Source organism: Mirounga leonina, unplaced genomic scaffold, assembly GCF_011800145.1.
Source record: "Mirounga leonina isolate KUSES-001 unplaced genomic scaffold, KU_Mleo_1.0 Mir_174, whole genome shotgun sequence".
Taxonomy (NCBI): Eukaryota; Metazoa; Chordata; class Mammalia; order Carnivora; family Phocidae; genus Mirounga; species Mirounga leonina.
Window position 1 is genome coordinate 58914821 of NW_023270451.1, and position 26518 is coordinate 58941338.

The window sequence follows — 26518 nt, forward strand, 5'->3', positions numbered from 1 at the left end:
ATGACCTGAGCCGAAGGCAGTCGCTTAACCAACTGAGCCACCCAGGCTCCCGGAACCATTTTATTTTAATCTCCATATAAGTTTTAGATTCTTTTTTTTTTTTTTTTGAGAGAGAGAGCAATAGAGAGTGCAAGCAGGGGGGAGGGGCAGAAGGAGAGGGAGAAAGAGAATCTTAAGCAGGGTGCAGAGCCCAATGCAGGGCTCCATCTCACAACCTTTGAGATCATGACCTGAGCCAAAATCAAGAATCAGATGTTTAACCGACTGCATCACCCAGGTGCCTCTTAAATCCAATTATTTAAAATACATCTGCTACTCTTCCTTCTTATAGTTTGCTCATGTATTTCTTTTATTCATTCTCTGTGACTCTCTTTGCTGGCTTTCATCTGCAGTCAGAGAGAGGAGCCAATAAGGTAATATATGTGCTGTGCACAGTGGAAGATTAAAGTTCAACATCCTAACCCAGCCTCATCCAAGTCATTTAAATCTCTTCCTGTAGAAAAAATAAGCTTAAGTGTCAGGAATAAATGTATTCCTTACAAATCAGTGTATTCCTCACTTACAGTGATATAGTTTGATCAATTTAATTTCTTAGTAAAAACAAATGCAAGAGAAAAACCGACAGATAACTCCTATTCCCTCATCATTCTAAAAACCGCAGTGGGAGAGCCTAGGAACACCTTCTCCCTCATCCAGACTTCTCCCTCCTCTACTCTCTGCCCTTTCCCACCACTTTTGACCAAAAGAACATTCCCCGTTGTGTGCTTTCTGCACTACAAAAGAAGTGACAGCACACCCATCAATGCCGCCTTCCCTTCGGCTCACACGACATTACCCTGACCTGCTCAAAACCCTGGGTCCCCATCTACTCTGCCTAACGTGCACTCTCTCTGTGATCCCTCCACTGGGCACCAGTCAAGAACAGTGGATCCTAGAGAGGAAATGATGGGCATAATGCACAGAGTTTTAGGAGATGAGGAAGGATAGTAGCAAGGGAAGATCGGGGGCCAGACCATAAGCTCCTCCACACCCGTTCAGAGAATGTGTTTGTCCTGCAGCCACTCGAGCAGAACAGCAGGGAAATGACAAGAGCAGCTCTGTGTTGTAGAATGATCCCTGTGAGGGGCTGACCAGAGGAAATAAAAAGGGTCAGGGCGCCTGGGTGGCTCAGTCGTTGAGTCTGCCTTTGGCTCAGGTCATGGTCCCACGGTCCTGGGATCAAGCCCCGCATCGGGCTCTCTGCTCGGCGGGAAGCCTGCTTCTCCCTCTCCCACTCCCCCTGCTTGTGTTCCCTCTCTCGCTGTGTCTCTCTCCGTCAAATAAATAAAATCTTAAAAAAAAAAAAATAAGAAGGGTCAGAAATGAGACCTCCACAGTCCCTGAGCAAGAAACAACAGGTGGAGGGGGGGAAGAATGTGGGAGGTGGAGACGAGATTCAGGGACCAGATTCAGCAGAACTCAGGGTTGACATGGCCCAGAGGACCAGGCAAACTGAGGAATGTATGGCAACACTCAGGTGCCTACCTCAGGCCACTGCATTCAGGGTCTTAGCAGATGAGGGGCACCTGGGTGGCTCAGTCGGTTAAGCGTCTGCCTTAAGGTCCCTGGGTCCTGGGACTGAGCCCCGCATCGGGCTCCCTGCTCAGCCAAGGATCTGCTTTTCCCTCTCCCTCTTCCCTCCCCGTCATTCATGCTCTCTCTAAATAAATAAATATATTTTTTTAAAAAGGCCTTAGCAGACAAACCTGCATTTGTATCTTACTTTTGTTATTAAAAAGAGAAAAAAGATATTTGATAATTATAAGTTACTGAGCTGAATAGAGAATAACAGCTTGTCCCATTTAAAGGTGATACACCACTTCTACATATGAGGGTGGTTAAAATGGAGATTATTTTTTGGCTTCATTCTGTTCAAAAACTTCATTTTTAAACTCCAAATCAGTCTATCTTTATGCCCTATCATCACCTACTTCACTACCAACTTTTGCGCTCTCTCATCTTACCTCTTCCTACATCCACTCTAAGCGGGCTCTTCCACTTGCAGACACCTGAAGATGATGTATGACTAGCATTCCCTTTGTCTTTGCCTGTGCTACTTCTTCTATCAGGAGATTCACCCACTCATCAGCCAATAATTATTAGCTATCAGTGTACCAGGCAAAATAGAAGAATAAGGTACAGTACTAGCCTTCAAGGAGCTCACCATGTGTGTGTGGGCCAAGGCCAAAGCTCAAATAATACCCTCACTGCCTTGACCTATAGTTAGGTGGAACACAGTTATAAACAAAATCTACTGATGTTCACTAGAGGGAGAAGTCCTATCTGGAGGGATCAGAGAAGCCTTCATTTGAGGTGTCCTTAGAGCATTTTAACAGGGGCTTTTTCTGTAGTTTCCAAAAAGGCAAAAACCATGTCTGTTTCATTCAATACTGTACAACATAATATTTTGCAAAGCACTGGCCATGTTGGTAGTCACAGTGTATGTGTGTAGGGGGGAGGTTGTGTGTTTACTCTCTCATTCTCAATGAGAGCTGCAGCATGAATGAAGACTCAGAGAGTAGAAAAGCAAAGGACACGTAAAGAAGAAATCGCATATTCTGTTGGAGCATAGACATCTACCTAAAGTAGACATACGAATGGCCAACAAGTCCATGAAAAGATACATTACATCACTAATGATCAGGGAAATGTAAAACAAAACCACAATGAGATATCACCTCACACCAGTCAGAATGGCTATCATCAGAAAGGCAATAGATAAGTTCTGGCAAGGTTGTGGAGGAAAGGGAACCCTTGAGCACTGATGGTGGGAATGTAATTTAGTGCATTTCCATACTATGGAAAATAGTATGGAGGTTCCTCAAAAAATTCAAAGTATCACATGGTCCAGCAATCCCACTTCTGGGTCTATAGCCAAAGGAAATGAAATCAGGATCTCCAGGAGTAATCTGCACTCCCATATTCACTGCTTCATTATTCACAATAGCCAATATATGGAAAGAACCTAAGTGTCCGTCAACAGATGAATGGATAAAGAAAATGTGGTATATATACAGAATGGATTATTCTTCACTCAGTGAGAAAGAAGAAAATCTTGCCATTTTCAACAACACAGTGCACCTTGAGGGCATTACACTAAGAGAATTAAGTCAGACAGAGAAAGACAAATACTGTATGACATCACTTATATGTGGAATGTAAAAAAGCCAAGCCTATGCAAACAGAGTAAAATGGTGGTTGGCAGTGACTTGGGGCATGGGTGAAGGAAATGGGGAGATATCAAAGGATACACAATTTCAGTTATAAGATGAGTAAGTTCTGGGGATCTTATGTACTGCAGGGTGACTACAGTTAGCAACATTGTATTACATACTTGAAAGTTACTAAGAAAGTAGATCATAAATGTTCTCACCACCAAAGATATTTTAATTGTGTGAATAGAGATACTAGCTAATGTTACAGTAGTTATTTTACAATATGGAAGTACATCAAATCAACATGCTGTACACCTTAAACTCACACAATAGTATATCTCAATAAATCTCAATTTAAAAAATAAAGGGTCAGATAAGCCAATCAGGTGGATTAATGTCCTTGAATGGAAGGCCTTGCATGGCATTGATTTAGTTCAGTGGGCGATAGAGGGATGTGTGGGGCAGGAATCAGACAGCTTTTAACTAAGGGTCTGACCACCTGTGAAGGATGTTAGAGCAGGAGAAGCAGTAGACGAGCAGCCATTTATAGGGAAGTAGATGAGATGTAGGGAAGGGGGCATAAGGTAGGATGGTACCAATGGGATGGATGAAAAAGGCATGCTGGGATCCATCTGGCAGGACGTGCCTATGGACTATGTGGGACAAAGACAAGGGGTCCATGAATGAGAGGATCTGGGAGTGCTATCTGGTCCTCATATGGCTTTAAAAATGGAAATATCTGACAACAGTGAAAGAAGAAAATCCTACATTTTCACATAAAAGGGGTTTCTTTTTTTTTTTTTTAAGGTTTTATTTATTTGGCAGAGAGAGAGAGAGACAGCTAGAGAGGGAACACAAGCAGGGGGAGTGGGAGAGGGAGAGAGAAGCAGGCTGCCTGCTGAGAAGGGAGCTTGACTTGGGGCTCCATCCCAGGATCTTGGGATCATGACCCGAGGCAAAGGCAGATGCTCAACGACTGAGCCACCCAGGCGCCCTGGGATTTCTGACTTCTTAAAAGTCACAAGAGCACTTGACACTGGATCTACACTGCCATCAGCAACTAGCTGCCGCAGCTGAGAACTACTGCCCTCCCGTAGATGGAGACAGGCCTCCCCGCTCCCCACTTCACCCTTTACTGTGGCCTGTTGGCACTGTGGACATTCAGGTCGTCAAGCCTGCTGACAAGACCGGAGTTTCAAGTGGGAGAGGCTGAGAGATTTGTGCCATTCACCAAATTGGGAAATGGGAAGAGGAACTCTTAAGATGCTGCCCCCCCCCATAGGTTTAGAAATGCTGTGCTGGTCACCTCTGCATCCTTTATGACCTGATTCACTGCTCATTTTCTCAGCTCTCTTAAGCTTAGGGCAGAGAGCAGAATTCAGTCTATAATTGCTATCTGCTCTGACAGGGTAAGAACAAAATATTTCAGCTTCTTACTTTAAGATGAAACAAAACTGAAAGTTGGAAAAAATGTAGTGAGCTTCTGTTATAAGAGCCGGGGGGGGGGCGGTGTGGGGAAGACAAGTGTTGGCACAGGAGAGTTCCTAAGGCTGTGTTAGGTTCCTAAGGCTGTGTGAAGTTCCTGTGGCTGGCAGCGGTGAGGGGCGGGCTTGGTAGCAGTCTGAGTCCTGCTTGGCCGTGTTCTTGCTGGGGGTTCTTTGGCCAGGGTCCCCCAAACTCCTGCTTCAGATGTTTTCATGTTTATAAGTCAGGGTGTTTACGATAGGGCCTACAGAGTCAGAGCTTAACCAATGTTAGTGATCATTAGTAACAGCTGCAGAGAAAACTGCTTTCTGCAGCTAAGTGCCACTAGTTTCCGAACAGACTGACCCGCGCACCACAGCAACATTCCGATTCCGGTGGGATCTTCCTGTCCTTAAAATGTGGGTCCAGGTCCGTGGAGCCCTCAGTCCCTCCCCAGGCCTACCTCTGAACTATATTTCTCGACTTCCTTCTTCTAAGGCTGACCTGGCTACATGGCATCGCCCTTGATCATGGCTCCAAACATGAGAAACACCCCCACAAAGATCTGAATTTGTGTGTCAGCTCATCTATCCCTGATCTTGCAACTGCGCCCCCTTGCTCCCTCTCCCCAGGGGTCTGTGTGGCTTCGGGCCCCCGGAGGCTGGAGTCTGGTCCATTTCGGTTGAATGTGGGAGCTGGCAGTCATGCTGTGCTATGCAGGGTATGCTGAGGCCCCCTGTGGTGAAGCTTGGTATGGTAACCTTGGGAGCCCAAGACAGAAAATTCATGATAAAGCTGTAGTAATAAACATATTTAATCCCGGTTCTGCCACTCTGTAGTTGTGGCAAGATACTGAACCTCCCTGTACCAGCTTCCTCACGTTGGAAACAGCATGAGTTTAGCCAAGCGCCAGCCCGTGACATGCCAAGGGTTAGGTGGAGGAAGTTTAACTCAGGTGCTTTAAGAAGGGGTGCTTTGGTTGTAGAGAATTTATGATTAATTTACTAAAAATCTATCTACTCTTTATTACCACCATGCAATTCTAAACAGCATCAGTGATAGAATACTTAGTCCCGCGAGGGTGGGGGGCTCCCCACACCTCCTCCCTTAGTATACCTCTGGGGCCAGTTATATAGTATGCTCACAACAGATAACGATTTACAAACAAAAGACGGGGGGAAAAAAGAAGAAAACATAGGATGAGCAATAAATGCAATGACATACAAGAAATATATATATATATATTTTTTACAAGTGTTCATCTAGGTTCCCATTTTCATCCCAAGGCTGTTGAATAACTGAAAAGTCACCTTAAATTTACCCCCCCGAAAGAAACTTATTTCCTTTCAGTGGCATCACTGAAGATCATGTCCTTCAGTTACGACAATTCAGTTTGCTGGAATGGCCTTACCACTACTGATGAACAGATCTACTAGCTGTTCCTTGGAGAAACCAGCATCCACTTCGGCTCTCACTATTTCACAGGTGAATCCTGCAGCCATCTGTCTGTGCTGTGGTAAGAAATCAGTGATCAGTTCTACATGCTTTCAAATTTTCAGAGAAAAGGAAAGGGTACACAAGTAATAGATACCTTCATGCAGAGTGCAAGCTGATGTGCTATGTAGTCTTGCAAGCTTCCTTCTGGGCCATGGAAAATGACATTATGGTACTGCTCGACCTATTAATAAACCAAGAGGAAATCTTAGGTGAAAATGTGAAGAAGAGGAAAAAAAAATGTGGTACCCAAGTAGGAGATTCCCTTTCTGATTGTTCTCAGACTTTGAAAACACTAGTATTTTCAGGATTAACTGTATTCAGTTGAAGTCTTTCATTTTAATATGAAATATTGGCAGATATAGTATTTATATACTTATATAGTATTTTATATATTATTTATTTATAGGAGGAGCTGACATTGGATTAAGAAGCATATTCTTTAGGGCGCCTGGGTGGCTCAGTCGGTTAAGCATCTGCCTTCGGCTCAGCTCATGATCTCAAGGTCCTGGGATCAAGTCCTGCATTGGGCTCTCCGCTCAGCAGGGAGTCTGCTTCTCCCTTTGCCCCCACCCCATTTGTGTTCTCTCTCTCTCTCAAATAAATAAAAATCTTAAAAAAAAAAAAAAAAGAAAAAGCATACTCTTTCTTCCCTGTATCTTCCACAGTGAAGTTCAGTTCGCTGGCTGGGAACATGGTTCCTAGCATATTTTGTCCCTTGCAAATGTTTTTCTTTATTATCTCTTGCAAATGCTCTCTAGTTTGAATTTCCCCAAAGTTTATTTTCCTTCTGAGTGATATCTGAATTACAGTAATTTCAATGTATTCTGGAAAATACAACAAAACATAAAGAAGCAGAATACAAACCACTGATAGTGTCCGCACTGAGAAGCAACCTCTGTAAATAGATTTATGCTTCCCTTCCTAGCCTCAGCAATCAGACAACAAAAAGAAATAAAAGGTATCCAAATTGGGAAGGAAGAAATCAAACTTCCACTCTTTACAGATGACATGATACTATATAGAGAAAACCTGAAAGACTCCACCAAAAAATTGCTAGAATTGATACATGAATTCAACAAAGTTGCAGGATATAAAATCAACGTACAAAAATCTGTGGCATTTCTATACACCAATAACAAAGCAGCAGAAAGAGAAATCAAGGAATCAATCCCATGTACAACTGCACCAAAAACGGTAAGATACCTAAACCTAACCAAAGAGGTAAAAGATCTGTACTCTGAAAACAGAGAACACTTAGGAAAGAAATTGAAGATGATCCAAAGAAATGGAAAAACATTCCATGCTCATGGATTGGAAGAAAAATATTGTTAAAATATCTATACTACCCAAAGCAATCTACACATTCAATGCAATCTTTATCAAAATAACACCAGCATTTTTCAGAGCTAGAACAACAATTCTAAAATTTTTATGGAACCCGAAAAGACCCTGAAGAGCCAAAGTAATGCTGAAAAGGAAAAACAAAGCTGGAGGCATTACAATTCTGGACTTCAAGCCCTATTACAAAGCTGTAGGCATCAAGACAGTATGGTACTGGCACAAAAACAGACACACATCAATGGAACAGAATAGAGAACCCAGAAATGGACCCTCGACTACATGGTCAACTTATCTTTGACAAAGCAGGAAAGACTATCCAATGGAAAAAAGACCTTCTCTTCAACAAATGGTGTTGGGAAAATTGGACAGCGATATGCAGAAGAATGAAACTGGACCACTTTCTTATACCGTACACAAAAATAGACTCAAAATGGATTAAAGACCTAAATGTGAGACAGGAAACCATCAAGATCCTAGAGGAGAACACAGGCAGCAACCTCTTTGACACTGACCGTAGCAGCTTCTTACTAGACGTGTCTCTGGAGGCAAGGGAAACAAAAGCAAAAATGAAATACTGGGACTTCTTCCAGATAAAAAATCTTCTGCACAGCAAAGGAAACAACAAAACTAAAAGGCAACCTATGAATTGGGAGAAGATATTTGCAAATGACATATGGGATAGAGGGCTAGTATCCAAAATCTATAAAAAACTTATCAAAATCAACATCCCCCCAAAAAATAATCCAGCTAAGAAATGGGCATTAGACATGAACAGACATGCATGAAAAAATGCTCAACAGCACTCATCATCAGGGAAATACAAATCAAAACCATGATGAGATACCACCTCACATCAGTTAGAATGGCTAAAATTAACAACTCAGGAAACAATGGATGTTGGTGAGGATGTGAAGAAAGGGGAACCCTCTTACACTGTTGGTAGATGTGCAAACTGGTGCAGCCACTCTGGAAAATAGTATGCAGGCTCCTCAAAAAGTTAATAAAACTACCCTATGATCCAACTGCACTACTGGGTATTTGACCAAAGGATACGAAAATACTGATTCGAAGGGGCACATGCACTGATTCAAAGGGCATATGGAAAGAGCCCAAATGTCCGTCGACTGATGAATGGATAAAGAAGATGTGGGATATTTATACTATGGAATATTACTCAGCCATCAAAAAGAACGAAATCTTGCCATTTGCAATGATGTGGGTAGAACTGCAGTGTATTATGCTAAGTGAAATAAGTCAGAGAAAGACAAATACCGTATGATTTCACTCATATGTGGAATTTAAGAAACAAAACAGATAAGCATAGGGGAAGGGAAAAGAAAAATAAGATAAAAACAGACAGGGAGGCAAACCATAAGAGACTCTTAACTAGAGAGAATAAACTGGATGTTGCTGGAGGGGAGGTGCATGGAGAGATGGGTGAAATGAACAATGGGCATTAAGGAGGGCACCCATTATGATGAGCACTGGGTGTTCTGTGTAAGTGATGAATCACTAAATTCTACTCCTGAAACCAATAGTACACTATATATTAAGTACCTTGATTCAAATAAAATCTTCAAAGAAAAAAAAAAAAAGAAAAAAAATATTTTGCTTCCTTCAGCTTTTTCTTTGTATAGTTTGTGTGTGTATGTTTATGTGTGTATTTTTTTAGAGGGCTATAGGAGTGTAATCTTTTTACAGCTGTTGCATATCAGAATATCTTTGACTTCTTATATAAAAGACATCTTCATGACTGTAAGATTACTGGGTCAACTACCTACGTATATTGTTCCATTCTGGAATTCTGTTTCAAAGAAACCTAGGTAGAGATTGATCACTTTTACTCTGTAAAAATCTGCCTGGATGCCTATAGGATTTTTCTTTCTTTCTTTCTTTTTTTTTTTTACACCTTTTCCCCTCCCGTGTGAGGGTACCTTGCCTGAGAACAGGTAGAGATGCTGCACACCCTGAATGGAAAGCCAGTGGCCATCTGCATGGGGCAAAGACAGTGTGATGTGTGGAGTGAGACGTGGAGGGGAGTCACGCCCTCCACCTCTGTCATCCCAGGGCTGAGCTCCCACTCCCAGCCTACATGCCTGGGAGCAGCTTTCTTCTTGGAAAGATCTTACAGCAGAGATCTGAACAGGTGAAGCGGCACCCTAACCAGTATGGGTAATGTAGCTCACGTGTCAAGCTTGAGTCCCCCAGACTTCGAGGAATGTTACACATGAAAGAGTCTGTTCATGTTTAAGGACCTCTGTGTTGCTCTCCTGTGCTCTGATGAGCTTGTCCCTTTGAGATCCCAGGGGCAGGCCACATCCTTGAAGGTGGCTGGGGTAGACCTAGTGAAGAACAGGCCACCGGTCCGTCATTACAGGAAAGAAGCCAATCCTGGGATGTGACAGGAAGGCCTGAGGGAAAGCTGGTGGCATGGAAGGAAGAGGGAACCTTACCTGGGGCCTTTAGGGCTTGAGCTCCAGCCTCCAAAGAGACCAAGACATGCTTGGAGTTAACTCCTGGAAAGTGGAGGAAAACCATGCTTGACCACTGGGTGTCAGACCATGAGCTTTTAAAAAGGGAAGTGGTCCTTGAAGGGGACCACTAATGCGGGACTTGGGACCAGGTTTTAGGTTCTGAAAGACAGCATGCCTGCTAGCCACCAGTGATTTTCTCTCAATACAAGTATTATTCCACCACTGCTAAGCCTTCACTACAAAAGGAAACAGCTGGATTCCCCTTGGGGCTAGGGCAGCATCAGGGAGAATGATATACCTGAAAGAAACAGGACAGTAGCTACAGCTGCCCAAGGAACATCAGCATCTCAAAGCCACAGGATGAAGTCAGCAGTAGCTGGCCTGGGCTGTCTTCTATGGTTTTGGGGGTCTGTGAGTCAAGCAATGGTAGAAGGGCCAACAAGGACTAAGACTGGGACAGGGAGGGCGCCTGGGTGGCTCAGTTGGTTAGGCGACTGCCTTCGGCTCAGGTCATGATCCTGGAGTCACAGGATCGAGTCCCGCATCCGGCTCCCTGCTCGGCAGGGAGTCTGCTTCTCCCTCTGACCCTCCTCCCTATCATGCTGTCTCTCATTCTCTCTTTCAAATAAATAAATAAAATCTTAAAAAAAAAAAAAAAGACTGGGACAGGGACTGTACTTACAATTTTAAAAAGTTACCCAGATTTGTCTGGTTGTGACCTCTTTCTCCCAATCTTAAATGGAACATGGTAAATTCTTTCAATCCACAGTCAGACCTTTTTTTGGTTTAGAAATGTTTTCTTTCATTATGGTTTTGGTCATTTCTCCTCTTCTATTTCTCTTTATTTTGAGGGAAGACCAGTAATGCTTAAGTTCCCTCTATGTCCTCAGAGAGTGTATCCGTCTCCTCATCGTTATCATACCTCTTGTCTTTTGCTTCTAGTTCTGGGAGAGCTCCTTAAGTTAGTCTTTCACAGCGCTGAATAGAATCGTCACCGTCTCCCTTCCGCTCTTTACTGTTTCAAGTACAAATGTAATGATGTCACTGCATTTTCAGTTCTTCTTAGAGTTCCTTACCTCACCCACCTCCTTGCCAACACTTTTGCTTTAATCTTAGCCTCTCTCTACCATGGCTTTCTTGCCCTGCTTTCACAGTTGATCTTGCATTCTCTAGAGAAAGGACATAATTTTCTAAATTCTTTTCCTTTCTATCTCATAATTTTAAGGTGTTGTCATTCTGAGTTTTCAGAACGATAACTCCATTCTGTTCTGCAGTGCTCTTCCACAGGCATAATGTCGTTAACTTGTTATTAGTATTTATGTTCTGCGAAACCACAGAATCTGCAGTAAAGCAGGATGTGTAGATGGTCATTGGCTTCAGTCGCTTTCCACTCATTTTTCAGCTGAATCCTGCCTAGGTCACAGCTGGATGGTGGGCTGCTGTCTATACTTGTGACCTCCAGGACTGGGCCATGGCTGCTGTGGGCTGACCCTGGGCTGTCCACCATGGCAGACAAATGCGTGAGATACACTGCAGTCCCAGGAAGCACCGCGCTCCAGCATCCATCCTGCTGAAGGTGCTTACAAATCCACTCCCCAGACAGAGTAGCCTCACCAGCACCTGCCCACCAACTTCCTGCTCAGGTATTTCTAGCTTTCATCTCTGAATGAATGTAGAAGGACCCATCTTGACAGGAGACGGAGGAGAAGGTCACGATGCTGCCAAAAGCAGAGACTACGCAGTAAGGATATTCACCCAATTTTCTAACTCGTATCAACCTCGCTTTTTTGAATCATTAGTAAGATGGTAGGAGAAAAATAATAAAAGTGTTTTCCCACCTAATTTCAAGTAGGCCTCCAATAAGTGGGTTTAACACTCTCTTTTATTTTTATTTATTTATTTATTTATTTGACAGAGAGAAACACAGCGCGAGAGGGAACACAAGCAGGGGGAGTGGGAGAGGGAGAAGCAGGCTTCCCGCGGAGCAGGGAGCCCGATTTCGGGGCTCGATCCCAGAACTCCGGGATCATGACCTGAGCCAAAGGCAGATGCTTAACAACTGAGCCACCCAGGCGCCCCGGTTTAACACTCTCTTACACCTAAGGTACTGGAAAGTTTTTCCAGATTCTTGCTAAAGGAAGACCTCAGTTCTATTTTCCTCTGTTACTGTGAAGTTTTGCCACTTTTCAAAAGCACTTTAGTGGGAAATTGTGTTGGGTACCGCAAGCCAAGTGCACTTTTAAACCAGAAGTTTGTACTCTTCAAATTAATCCCAAACTGCCATGACTTACTGGGTAGAAATTCTCTCACAAGGAATGGATTGTTTCATACCAGTGAAACAGGATACAGATTTTCAAGATTTACGAATATTCTACCCCTGAGATTTCCAACTAGGATTGCTATTTAATCTTGTCTCACTTCTGAAAACAAGAGTGCGCTATTCATTACAGCCCTCCTTGTCAAACTGCCTACACTGTCTCAAGATCGATTTTGAAATCACGTAACAGCAAGAGACCAGATTTCATAGATAAGCTGTCTTCAGTTTCAACACCTCATTTGTTCTCAGATTGTAGGTTCTTACAAAATACAGACAGGGAACATTCTACTTGAAATTTCCATGAAAAGGCCATTCACTAGCAGTAAGCATTTTGTCTTCAAATAGTCTAATATCCTCTCTGTAATAAGGTAAAATATAAATAAGGAAATAAATGGAAAAACAAATGTACAGACTTCCAGATCATTCATACATTCTAATACATGCATTCCATTAGGTTTTTCCTCATTTCAGATATTATCAATTTTTTGTTAGTGGTATTTTGTTCTATTTCATCAAATGGTTTAGTTGTGTTGGTTACCATTTAAGATCTGAACAACAAAATAATTACCAGGAGCCCGCTGCTCTGAGACTGGTGCAAACATGCAAAGCTACGCAAAGAAAACACATTTAACTGCTCTAGCTAAAAATTACATTTCTCCAAACAGCAAGATCTTAGGTATTATAAATACACATGCTTCCCGCTGCCAGCAGAGGGCTCTCAAGATAGACAGACAGGAAGAGAGGCAGGCAGACCAGATTTTTTGGGGGGTGGGGGGGGAAGAAGGTAAATATTTTAATTGTTTTGAAAGGAGATGATCTGCTCTTTAAGAAAACCAAACTCAACTGCCGAAAGGTGAATTAGAGTCACCACAATTACTCCTAAGTGCCCGTTTCCAGGGGCACATTTTTGCTTCTTGTTACTAAAGGGACACTGGCCTTATTATCACAATCGGTACCAGTCCCTTTTATTCCTGCGTCTGCACAGCCCATTCAGGAAGTTCTTATCACATGTCAATTAGTGCTTTGTGACGCAAACGAATTCTGGATTAAATGGAAACAATGCCCTCAACAAAGGCCCATCCATCCCTTGATTGTTTTCCCCTCCACAGCGTTTTCCTGCAGAACGGGCGTGCACCAGAGCGGCTGCTGTCTCCGCAGTGGTCAACGGGGCACCTGTGATGTGTTTTCAGACTCGTGGCATTATTTTAAAGCAATAAACCTCAACTTCTGTTCCGAGTTTCACTTGTCAGAGCCTGAGGGAAAGCTTTTACTGTGGAGAGACGGTTTTAGGCCTGGTCCCCCTAAGATGCTGAACTCAAAAAAGAATACAAAATGAAAGGCTTTTACTGAGCCAATAAAGCTGAGATGGCCGTAAAGTATCATGGCTTTATAGCTAGGACTTTCATTCTGACCTCCTCTGACACTGATTTTAAAGAATTTATGTAGGGCGCCTGGGTGGCTCAGATGGTTGAGCGTCTGCCTTCGGCTCAGGTCATGATCTCGTGGTTCTGGGATCGAGTCCCGCATCGGGCTCCCTGCTCCTTGGGAGCCTGCTTCTCCCTCTGCCTCTCTCTCTCGCTCTGTCTCTCATGAATAAAAAAAAAAAAAAATCTTTAAAGAATTTATGTAGGGCTTTAGAGCCACAAGCAACACCGTTACTGTCAATGGATTCATATAACATCCGCCCCCCTCCCAGACAATACGGGCACATCCAGCATTGGGCTCCAAAAATCTAGCGGCCTTCGTGGCAGAGAGAGAGGGTTTTAGCCATAGGCTGAGGACCCTCTTTGCAGAAGAGGCATAAAAGAATAATGGGAACTTAAGAGAAATTACAGTTCGTAGAGAGAGACACACCCTAGGTTTTTAAGAATTAGCTTCCTGAAACTTTAAAAGCCAAGATCGGTCTTGGTTACTAACTTCACATAAAGATAGGCCCTCTTTTAGCAGCACAGACATACGAATTTGGTATTGTAGTTATTTTAAAAACAAAACAAAACCCAGAAAACAAAAAACCAAACAACCATAAGACATAACTTTGGATCTAACCGTTGCCTTGTCACCAGCCTCTAACGCTCATCAACTCCTCCCGCTCCAGACCTCCTCTGGGCTGACTCTTGCCCCGCTGCCCAGAATCTTCTTCCATAATTGCCACGGAAGCCGAAAGATTCACTGGTGTTGGGGCCACTCTTCATCACACCAGGGAACTGGCTTCCTCCTTCTGCTAGGACCTTACCCACATTTACTCCTCCATGCACAAAAGAGGTCAGGCTAGAACCGGCTAGCCACCTGCTAACGGCGTTGAGATCTGTGGCCTTAGATTCACAACCGTCATCATTTACAACATTATTATTATTATTTTTTAAGATTTTATTTATTTATTTGACAGAGACAGAGATAGCAAGAGCAGGAACACAAGCAGTGGGAGGGGGAGGGGGAGAAGCAGGCCTCCCCCCGAGGAGGGAGCCCGATGTGGGACTCGATCCCAGGACCCTGGGATCATGACCTGAGCCGAAGGCAGACGCTTAACGACTGAGCCACCCAGGCGCCCTACAACATTATTTTTATGGGAACACAGCAAATTTATTCTGGGACGCTATGAAGAGCAGGTGGAATTTCCTAGTCGTGATTCTTGATGGTTAGTGTGCCACATATTGCGGTGGATGGCTACCAGGCACTGGAATCTCAAGAATCATGTCCTAGGGGATTCAAGTCCTACATTTTAAAGCAGTGCTCAGGAAATAAGTCAAACAGAGAAAGACATGTATCATATGACCTCACTGATATGAGGAATTCTTAATCGCAGGAAACAAACTGAGTGTTGTTGGAGTGGGGGGTGGGGTGGGAGGGATGGGGTGACTGGGTGATAGACACTGGGGAGGGTATGTGCTCTGGTAAGCGCTGTGAATTGTGCAAGACTGTTGACTCTCAGATCTGTACCTCTGAAACAAATAATGCAATATATGTTAAGAAAAAAAAAAAAAAGAAGAAGAAGAAGAAGGTAGCAGGAGGGGAAGAATGAAGTGGGGGAAATCGGAGGGGTAGACGAACCATGAGAGACGATGGACTCTGAAAAACAAACTGAGGGTTCTAGGGGGGAGGGGGGTGGGAGGATGGGTTAGCCTGGTGGTGGGTATTGAGGAGGGCACATTCTGCATGGAGCACTGGGTGTTATGCACAAACAATGAATCATGGAACACTACATCTAAAACTAATGATGTAATGTATGGGGATTAACATAAGAATAAAAAAAATAAAGTGCTCAGATGAGGATGATCTATTCAAGTATTTTTCTAATATAATAATTACTCATAGTCACTGAAGTATTAAAAAAGAAGTTTGCAAATAAGCTAATAAAAACTGCAACTGGCTAGGGAAAGTCTGAATTATACACTAAGTTCAACTATTATAATAAATTATTAGCGATTCAAAACTCAATCAAGTTAAATGTTTCCTTACTAGCTGTCAGAATGGATATTTAGGATTTGTATTATTTTAATTATACAGTGAAAGTATTGAAAAATAACACCATTAAAAAAAAGAAACAAATCTGATTTAAAGTCTTCAATCCATGTGGCTTTCTGCATAAAGGCTTTAATATATGCATTATATGTAATACATTTACACACACAGTTAAAACTGGTTACTGTGATTCCTTCTTAACCAGTATTATTACATGCATGAAAAAGGAAGACAGACTAGGTGCCACTCCTTAGGTTCTACCACTTGCTTGCTGAGAACCTTGGACAAATTCCTTTGAATCTTGGTTTATTCACCTGTAAAATGGGGGTAACTGATACAAATACCTACCCTCATGGAGTGATTAAATCAAACAATCTATATATCTTACAACGGAGCTTGGCATATAATAAATACTCAATAAAGTCAGGTATTACTAGGTTTGCATGTCGTACAGATTTTCAACAATTCAAAGACCTATCAATGTGCCTATAGTTACTGTGGCACTGGGTGGATGTGTCACTCTCCGGCTCAAACCCTATCAGTGGCTTTCTATCACACCTGGAGTAAAATTCAAAGTCCTTGCCATGATCCCAAATGATCTAGCTTCTGGCCATCTCTCAGACCTCACTGCCAGCATAGACACTTTTGTACCTGCTGTTCCATCTGCTGCAAACACCCTTCACAAGGCTACCATCTTCCCCTCATCTAGTTTTCTGTCTATACGTCACTACAGAAAGGTCTTTGCTAACAACTCCATCCAGAAGTTCTTTCTCCCATCCCTCCCACTAGCTCTTTATCTCCTTATCTGCTTTATTTTCCTTCATACTTGCATATTTTCCTATATATTTGCATACTTGACTGGCCATGTCATCACAAATGTATTTATTCATTTGTTTCCTATTTGTCTTCCCCCACTAGAATGTAAGCTCCACGAGGTCAGGGAATATATCTTACACATAGGTATATCCTAAGTTTCTAAAACACTGTCTGCATTTAGAAGGCTCTCAATAAATAGTTGTCAAACAACTGAATTAAATAACTAAACAGGATACAAAAATGTGTTAACACATTATCTGTCTCACTAGGGGGGTTATAATCTCATATGGAAGATGAAACATTCACAACCATGGTATTATATTATTGCCTGAGTGACTTTAAATTTTGAAGTGGTTGCTAAAACGCATGATAAATATTTACTATCTTCATCCAGGGCTTAATTGTTAAATTTTAAAAAGCCCTTTGCCTACACTCACTAAGCTGAGAATAGAACTAACAACTAGTTAGTCTCTGGTTTGTTGGTCATTGGTAGTTACTAGGTCTTATGCGTTAGGAGGCACACATATAAATGTACTTGGAATATTCCGGTTATAATGTCCTAATAGACCTGCTCAGTCAAGCCTAATGTGCAGCTGTAATCTGTTTCATCACCTTTCTGTTTATTATCTGAGTGAATAAAAGCCCTGAGCCAGAACCTTGCCTGGTACAGAGAAGCTGAGAAGGGAGAAGGCGGAGAAGAAAGTGGTTCTACAAGCTCATTCTACTGGGAGCCTAGGCTCACATTCCTGAAAACCAACTGGTCACACAACTTCAACTTTCACTAAAGCACAGGGAGGAGACAGCCCTCCCTCCCACCTATAATGTAATCCTCAGGCTTACTTTGAAGCTGTAGGGAGAGAGGAACGCATGATAAAGAAAACAAGTGAAAGTCTCAGATTTACAAGACACCATCTCTTCTAAATTGTAAAGCCTCTGAATGTTTCTATGCTACTGTGGCTTCTTTTAAAAAGGTCAGTCCCAACTCTGAGTTTAGCTAGAACATCAACAGAATGGTTTTGAATACTTCTTTCCATGGGGAACAGAGGTATCAACTGATACCTGGATGATGCTTTCTACCTCATAGGGATGTTTTGAAGAATAAATAACACACCTATGAGCATTTGGCATACTGTCTGGCATGTAGTAAGTACTGGACAAATGCAAAGCACTGTAGTTATTCACTGTCTAGAATTTGCTACTTACTCTTGATAATCATATTCTTCTTCCCTTTAATAACAGAACTAGTTTAGCTGGGTACGTGGTTGGCCACCAAAAGACCACATATTCCAGCTAGCTGTGAGCTTGTGTCTCAATTCTGGTCCATGGGTTGTGGACAGAAATGAGGTGTGCAACTCCCCAGAAAGGAAGGGGCTTGCCCTCCAGGCTCTCCTCCCTCAGGCTAGAACCTGGTGACTCTCTTTGACCAAACCCACATAAGCAATACCCCAGGTCAGAGTGGCCCGGTGAGAGAGAAGGTGTTGACACCCTGCTGGGGTCACCCTGCCCCACATCCCCTGGCTGGCTCTCTCACCTGTTGGGATTTCTCTGTTTGAGAAAAATAAACTTCTATACTGTTTAAGCTATAACTGTTTAGTTTCTGTTGAAGTGGCCAAATCAATACTTTAACTAATGCTAGCATATTTAACTTAGTTTTAAATTACAAAAGTTTACAGCAAAGCATCTTGATATTTATAGCCATTGTCTTTCATATTGATGATCAGTTTCTTGATGTCAAGTCCATGTTGGGGAAAGACAATCTCCTCCTGCTCCAATTATAACACTTCACAGGGAACAGGTAGTCCCTGGGTCCAGGTGGTGAACACATGAATGACTGTGACAGAAATCCAGAACTAAGTGACCAGCAGCCTTCTAGGGAAAGGGCTGCTGGGGAAGGTCACAGGGTTAGTGAGGGCTCACACTCTTTCAAACATGAAAATGGGCCAATCAATATATTCCAGCATCAGAGATGGGAGTTTAAGACTCCACTTGGCCGCATCCACCTACCAGCCTGAGGTAATTCTGTAGCATCTGAAGAGGGATCATTGACGCATAAGTCACACTACTGAGGCAGCCTTCTTGAGGACCTATTTAAGAAAGCAATACACGGAAAATTGGTTCTTCCTTTTTTTTTTTTTTTTTTTTTTTTGGAGAAGTAGAGAGAGAGAGAGAGAGAAAGGAGGGGCAGAGGGAGAGAGAGAGAATCTCAAACAGGCTCCATGGCCAGCGTGAACACAGGGCTCGATCCCACAACCCTGAGATCATGACCAGAGCCAAAATCAAGAGCCAGAGGCTCAACCAACTGAGCCACCCAGGCACCCTGGTTCTTCCTTATTAAATATAAATGATCAAAATACAACAAAACCTCTCATAAAAGATACAATAACGTTTGTTGACTTATGTAGGCAGAGCTGACATCTGGCCAAGAGGTACCTTTATGTCTTTATCGCTGTGAAAATACTGTGACATTTTGAACTGGTTGGTAAATGGCCACTATTCCTGGTCTCCCCACAGCTCCCCAGCTGCCCTTCCTTCCCCTGGGAAGCCCACCTGTCAGTCACAGCCAGGGCCTGAGGTCCTAGCTCAAATACTATAGCTAGTATCTGCTCCGATCGCCGGATCCAGTATTTTACTGTTTATAAGCAAGTGTTATCAGAGGCAATCCCAACCCTCTGAAAGTTCTAGCCTGAGACAGCATTAACGCAGTTCTAGGGGTTATCCTTTACGTTCTTTCCCAGACTCTATCTCCCTCACTTCCCTCCCAAATTCTGCTACTCTCTCAATACAGTGCTGGAAAGTCTGAAGGAATTTTCTGGGATAGTCTTATATATATATATATATTTTTTTTTTTTTAACTTCAGTAAGTAGTTCAAACAATAGAATACAACTTTAGTAGTTGAAACTTTATTAGCTGAACTTTTAAAGACTCCATTCCCAACTATGGGAAATATATGATGAAATCCCTTTTACAGTTAAGGGCTGAGAAATTGAGGATTCTTGTAACACTGACTAGCTATATAACTTTAGACAAGAAAATTAATCTTTCTGAGCCTTAATTTCTTTGTACATAAAATGAGGGTAAACAGAAATACATATCTCCTTGGGTTGTTATAAGGATGAAATGAATTTATACTTGTAATGTGCTGTAAACGACAGGGCCTAGCACATAATAGGTGCTCATTAAACATTACCTTGTACTATTATAATAATTATATTAATCACACACTGGACTTGACAGTAACAGAAGGCATTTCTTTTTAACATGGTCTCTTGCCACCCTCTCAGAACCTTAGGTTTAACTTCTGGTTTGTTCTTAATGAGAGAGGCAGTCAGAATCTCAGTGGGGTGCCTGGGTGGTTCAGTGGGTTAAGCATCCAACTCTTGATTTCAGCTGAGGTCATGATCTCAAGGTCAGGGTTGTGAAATCCAGCCCCATGGCAAATTCCCCTGCTCAGCGAGGAGTATGCTTGTCCCCTCTCTCCCTCTGCTCCTCCGGCCCCCTCTCCCCCTACTCTCGCTCTCAAATAAATAAAATTAACAAAAAAATCGCAGCAATCAATGATCAGGATGGATATCACCACAAGTGTCAGAAACCTGGCTTTTATTCTTCTTAATCAAATGTTTCAAAAAACATCTAATTACTTAGTAGAGGGAGTCATACATGCATTGCTAGAGAATGCAGGACAGAAACGTACAGATTTAAGAATCAGCACCGCGAGACACTCACGAAGCCAAACACTGTGTCAACATTCACTCAATTTGGACTATCCTTACCTGATAAAAGCACAGTGATTTGCTCTGCTTTATTTTTCTTCATAAAGTCCCACGGGGACTGGGAGAAGCTCTGACCTGCTGACCATGGCACATTTCCTAGTTCAAAAAAAATGAAAGAAAATGTCAAAGAAGCTTAAAGTAATTTTTCTTGTAAGAGGGAATGTGCAATCTCCTATGTGAGAACCCTAAGGAATCCAGAGCTTAAACTGTCAAAGCCATGCACAGAATATGTCAAGGGTCACAGGGGTGAACTCCCAAACACAATGTCTATTGAAGGTCAAAAGGAAGGCCTTCCAACAACAGGCTTCTCCAGAGCTATTTTCTGGAGTAAGCGAGAAATCTGGGGAGTAAAATTACTACTAATTATTTCTAGGGTTAAGCTCTCAGGAACAAAGCTGATGATAACTTTTTAAAAATTTTTTAGAAAATTTTTTTAAGATTTTATTTGAGAGAGAGAGAGAATGAGAGACAGAGAGCATGAGAGGGAGGAGGGTCAGAGGGAGAAGCAGACACCCCCACTCAGCAGGGAGCCCGATGTGGGACTTGATCCTAGGACTCCAGGATCATGACCTGAGCCGAAGGCAGTCGCCCAACCAACTGAACCACACAGGTGCCCCGGATGATAGAATATTCATGGCTCTTGCAGTGCCTGCTTCACAAAGTCCGAGCACTTTGGATGAGGTAACAGGTCCTTTATGATCTGCTCCCTTTCCAACAAATTTTTAGATTCCAGAAAAAACAGTAACTTCAGGAGCTCAGAATAAAGCAAGCCTTCTTACTGTCCGGGCCCTCTGCTCACTCTTGCTCAGAAAGGGTCCCTAGTAATAGGTGTCTACTCTAGGGAGGGATGTGTAGTACGTACTTGTTCCTTCCACAGATCTTAAATCCTTCAATATTCCTACCACGTATGCATGGCCTCCCTATAACTCACTGGTTATCTGGTGGCTTGAGTCCCTTTCATCTACTTAGGTTATCGCTATAGTAAAGTCACTTATATACATAACTAACTCTTGTCATAGTTGCTAATTTTCAAGCAGCTACAGCCAGAGACGACACTAAGCCCTTCACCCACAGAACTCAATCATCTTTAGATCTGAAACGACCAGGGTGCCCCACACGTCAGTGACAAGCATGAACACTGGAACCATCAGGGCTTATTACCCACTGCTCACAGAGGTAAATCTCTCTGATGGTGGTAAATATCCATTTGCCTATGCTTGTTTCCAGATTAGCTGGATGAGGGCTGATGATGAAAGGCCATTTTCTTCAAAACAAGTCTGTGCTGACTTCATTTATTAGACCTCTGGGCACAACCACACCTTGAATAACAGTTCATCATGTGGGCAAAATGTGTTACTGAGAATCATTTTTGACATATTGTCTTAATGCAATTACTTAACTATATAATAATTCTTCTGTAATAATTATTTTAATGATCTTGCCAAAGATTCATAAAATTAAGTTGTTATGAATAATCTGCCTTAAAAGCTAGTAAAATATGTATATTTTTAAAGTGACATAGCATATGTAAGTTAACAGAATAAAACACTTTCCGATCTAATAAGCTGATATATTAAAAGCATGGTGAAACTCACCCTTTTCCTCAACCTTGATTATTCTTTTGCCACATATTGCTGCTGAAAACATGTAGGCTTTCCTACCAGACAGACTGGGATTTGAATCCTGCCTGTTTTACTTCTTTGCTCTGTGATCTCAGGCAGGTCATCTTGTAACTAGTTATTTGTAAAATGAGCCTGTTTTAAGGACTTGTTGAGGTGCTATATATAAAGCTCCCAACATAGTTCTGAAATAATAGCAGGTTCCCCAAAGATGCTAGTTCTGCTGGCTCAAGAGGAAACAAACTAACCAAGGACATTTATAGAGCACTTACTATGTTCACCAGAAAGCAAATCTTATCTTTAAAAAAAAAAAAAAAAAGATTTTATTTATTTATATGAGAGAGAGATGTGCAAGGGAGCAGGGGGAGGCAGAGGGAGGGGAAAGAACCCCAAGCAGACTCCATGCTGAGCGCAGAGCCCATTGTGGGGCTCGATCTCACAACCCCTGAGATCATGACCTGAGCTGAAACCAAGAGTCGGTCGCTTAACGTACTGAGCCACCCAGGTGCCCCAACGAATCTTATCTTAATAAGTTCTTTGGAGTCTGCTTCATAGTGCCTATCAAACAGAAATAACCACTTATCACCCTGAATCATCCCATGTGGGATCTTTGATTATAACTTCAATGGAGAGTGCTTCTTCCAACTCGAGACTTCATTAGGGCTCCTGTGCTGGAGGTAAGGTGTTCATATACTATAAGCATCCCTGGCACAGCCCAAGTACAAATCTGGAGCTGTGTTCAGAACTTGTGTATCAGTAAGCAGCTGCAATGTGCTTAGTTTTTAGCATTTATCAGAAGAGCAAGTGCAATCACAAAGCCTCATCAAGGGCTTTCTTGTTCTTTACTCTCTAAGTATTATCTGAGGCATCAAAGCATTTTTTATACTAACGGGCAACATTATGTAATGGCTGCATTGTGAATATTCAAGTTTTTCAGCACCAGCAGCTGTCACAAGTGAGCTTTGAATGTATTTAATCAATGAACTAAGTATCAGGTTGTGGAGCCCATAAACATGAATAAACTGAGAAATTCAGCTTTCTCATCATCACAGGATTGCTGATACCTAGCATGACGGATCGCACACTGCTTGTACTGAGGCCAATGCTGGAGTCAGTGGTGTTATTAAATGTCACATCTTCCAGACTCCGCCATCCATCAGAGGAGATTGCTTGGAAATGATTTGTCAGAGCTTGACTCACTGCTTTTGAAAAATCATCCCATGATGTCTGTTTGCGGATATTTAAAGTGCATATTGTGTTTTCGCATTCAAAGTCATCCGAACAATAGTTGCCTGGTGGAATCTCACCCACTGAAATCCTTAAAGGTATTTTAAGAGCGTCTGTCGGAAGAATAAAAGAATTAGGGGAAAAAAAAAAACCTGGATAGGAAAAACCAGCAAAACTCTTACATAAAATAGGCAGATACAAACATTTGAAACACAAAGCCAAGGTTAGCTATCGTATTTCTTCAGACACTATTAACTGAATGTTCGTCTACTGCAGTAAACTTTGGTCTCCCAAACTCTTCACAGTTTTTTTGGAACCATGTTGCTTGAATTGTTTATCTTTCCTTGTATCTTTGCCCTTTCGTAGTTCATTGGCTCTTTCCTTCAGCAAGACTCTCAAGTTCTTAAAAAAAAAAAAAAAAAAATCTGGGAAAACGAGAGTGCTCTCTTGACCCTGAATTCTCTATATTGCCTTTTCTCCTTACCTTCATTGATAACATCATGAATTAGGCAGGTTACAGTTGTAGAGGTCAGTGATAGTGGCTTCAGACGCCTACAACCTTGGTCTGAGACTCAGGACCAGCCTCTTACTAGCCACGTGTACTTGGTGAATTGCCTCGACCTCTCTATACCCCAATTCCTTCTACAAAATGTTAGGAAGGTGCTATTAAATTGTTATAAACACTAAAGGAACTCATGTTTGAAATGAATTTAACACACCGTCAGTGACATGGTAAATACTAGTGAGCATCTAATAAATAGTAAACAGTGCAGTCAAGCTTTTTAAATGATCTTTCCAATCTCTGACACCAACTGACTGAGGCCCCACTGAGGTGGGCAGTGCCTGATGCCTTCCATCCTCATGAACTGAATTATGCGCTCACCAAGAGTCACTTGTGTTTATTCTCTAATCTTTTATGTCTGCTGAACTCATTACTATAACTAGGAAATTAAATATTCCATAAAGTGATGAAATGACTATTCCTATGACAATGAAGTTGTACACTTTAGAGACACTGAACAGAGGACGTAGTTAAAAAAAAGTCATCTAATAAGGTATAGATAACTACATAAAATTAAAAAAAAAATATCTTTAGACAGATACTGCCTTTAGTTTGCTTCTAAATGTGTTTAATTCCTCAAACACTAGAGATCACAGATGAAGCATGAGAGGTGTGGTTTTCAAATAATAGGTGGGACTTCAGTCAGCAAAACCATACTAAAGTAAAGACCTTCACCTGAGAGTTGATGAAAGAAATATTTGTATGATTAAAATGAAAATAAAATGTTGAAAGAGTCTATTTTTGTTTTATGATTCCCTTCTTAAACTGGCTTTCTCTCTTAACCAACTACCGGATTATTTTTCCAATTATCGCTAATTCTCAGTTCTCACCTTGTCAATAGCTGCTGACATAAGTTCTCCCTCTCTCTTCTGTGATCCACTCCCACAGGATCCTCTCATGCCTCACTGGTCACTCTGTACTGATTCTCTGCTGGTCCCTCCACATTTTCCAGATTTCAGGACTATGGAGTGTTTCTCTGCCTTTTTCCGTCTGTGTTCACTTCCTTAGTGATCTCATCCAGTCCCATGACTTTAAATATCATCTATAAACTGCTGACTCCCAGATTTATGTATCCAGCTCATACTCCTCTCCGGAATTCCTGCTGACTTGGCATCTCCACACAGATACCCTAACAGACATCTCAAATTCATACTTCTAAAACGGAACTCCTGATCTCCATTAGCAACATCTGCTTCACCCACAGCCTTCCCCTTGACGCGTGACAGCCACTTCATCCTGCCAATCGTTGAGGCTGAATCCCTGGGAGTGATACATGAATCCCCCCTCTCTCATACTTGAGATTTAGTCCAGCAGGAAGTTCTGCTGGCTCTACCTTCAGCTGCATCCAGAACCCAACCACTTCTCACCACCTCATCTGTGACAATCCTAGATTGAGCTGTCACTATTTTCTCATGCTGGAAGACATCGAGGGCCTAACAAGTCTCCCTGACTTCTCCTGGGACTTCCTACAATTATTCTCAGCAAAGCAGCCACGGGAACTGTGAAAATGTACAGCGGATCCTGTCACTCTGAAGCTCAAACACTGAAAGGGCTATCTTACAACAGCCTATAAATTCCAACCAGATCAGGCTGCCACCTGATCCCATCTTATAACTTCTCTCCCCTCGCTCATTCCAACGCAGCACTCTGCCCCCTTTACAGCTCCTCGGACACAACAGGTATGCTCCTACTCGAGGGCCTCTGTCCACCTGACAATGTTCTGCTTGGAAAGCTCTTACCTGAGCTGCCCTGCTCACCTCCTTCAAGTGGTTGCTTCAATGTCTCACCAGTGAGGCTCCCTTGACCATCACTTTAAAAACTGAAACCCATCCTCACACTCCCAATCCTCCCGAGTCTTTTCCATGCACAAATTACTGTCTCACATACCATGTAATAAATTATTTCTTATGTTTATTGTTCATTTTCTGTCTCAATGTTAGAATATATGTTAAAGCCGAAATATTGATACAGCTGGCTGACTGGATGGACTGAGTGATAATCTTGATATGAGAAGTTGTAATATTTTGTATGATCTGAAACTCCATATTCCATAAACCCACAAGTGAACCTTTTAGAACATGTGCTGAGAAGCATATATGCTTAGAGCTGGAAGAGACCCAAAAGATCTTCAATTATCTTCACAGGCAGGTTGGCAACCAGGCACTGAGAGATAACTTTCCTACATTTATATGATCAGCTAATGGCAAAGGTACCCAGCCAGGATTCTTCATGCCCTATTCATCTCATGTCTTAGAGAGACAATCTAAGTCCAGAAAAAAAGAGCAATAATTAAATACTGTCCAAGGTCATTAAAATACAAAGAAGATCTGGCATTATTTGAATAGCAACTAATTCTCTAAAAAGCCATTCTGCAGGGAGAAAAATAATCATCACCTTTATAATCAGTAAAATGTGTTTGTAGTTGCTAGGGTTCAAAGAAGGCGAAGAAGTGAATGAGCAAACTGTAGCTGCATGAATATCTTCCCAATGTGCCCGAGGCCCCAGCAGTGTGAGGAAGGATGAACAAAGCTGTGAACGGCACTCACTCAGATTCTCCAGCAGATGCTTGCAGTCATCAGTGGCGACATCGTGCGCGGTCCGATTGCACTTATCTCTCCTTTCTGGCTCAAGCCCTCCGTGCTTACACAAGATTTCCAGGCAGTTCTGTAAAGGTAAAGGCTCTATTACCTCACGCCCAAATGAATAAACTCAAATGAAAAATTCAAGGGAAAAGTCATTCGCCTGTAATGAGCAAATCAGAAATTCTCAGCTAGAAA

At 42.2% G+C, this 26518-nt stretch overlaps 1 protein-coding gene across 1 annotated transcript in view; it reads right to left on the reverse strand.

Moving 5' to 3' along the window:
- Positions 1 to 26518, reverse strand: part of CTTNBP2 (cortactin binding protein 2) — a 152334-nt gene that overhangs the window by 22518 nt on the left and 103298 nt on the right. The window contains 6 exon segments of the mRNA XM_035020299.1: positions 6070 to 6169; positions 6250 to 6336; positions 18567 to 18646; positions 20334 to 20429; positions 23017 to 23292; positions 26288 to 26405. Of these exon segments, the coding sequence (XP_034876190.1) occupies positions 6070 to 6169; positions 6250 to 6336; positions 18567 to 18646; positions 20334 to 20429; positions 23017 to 23292; positions 26288 to 26405 (757 nt within the window).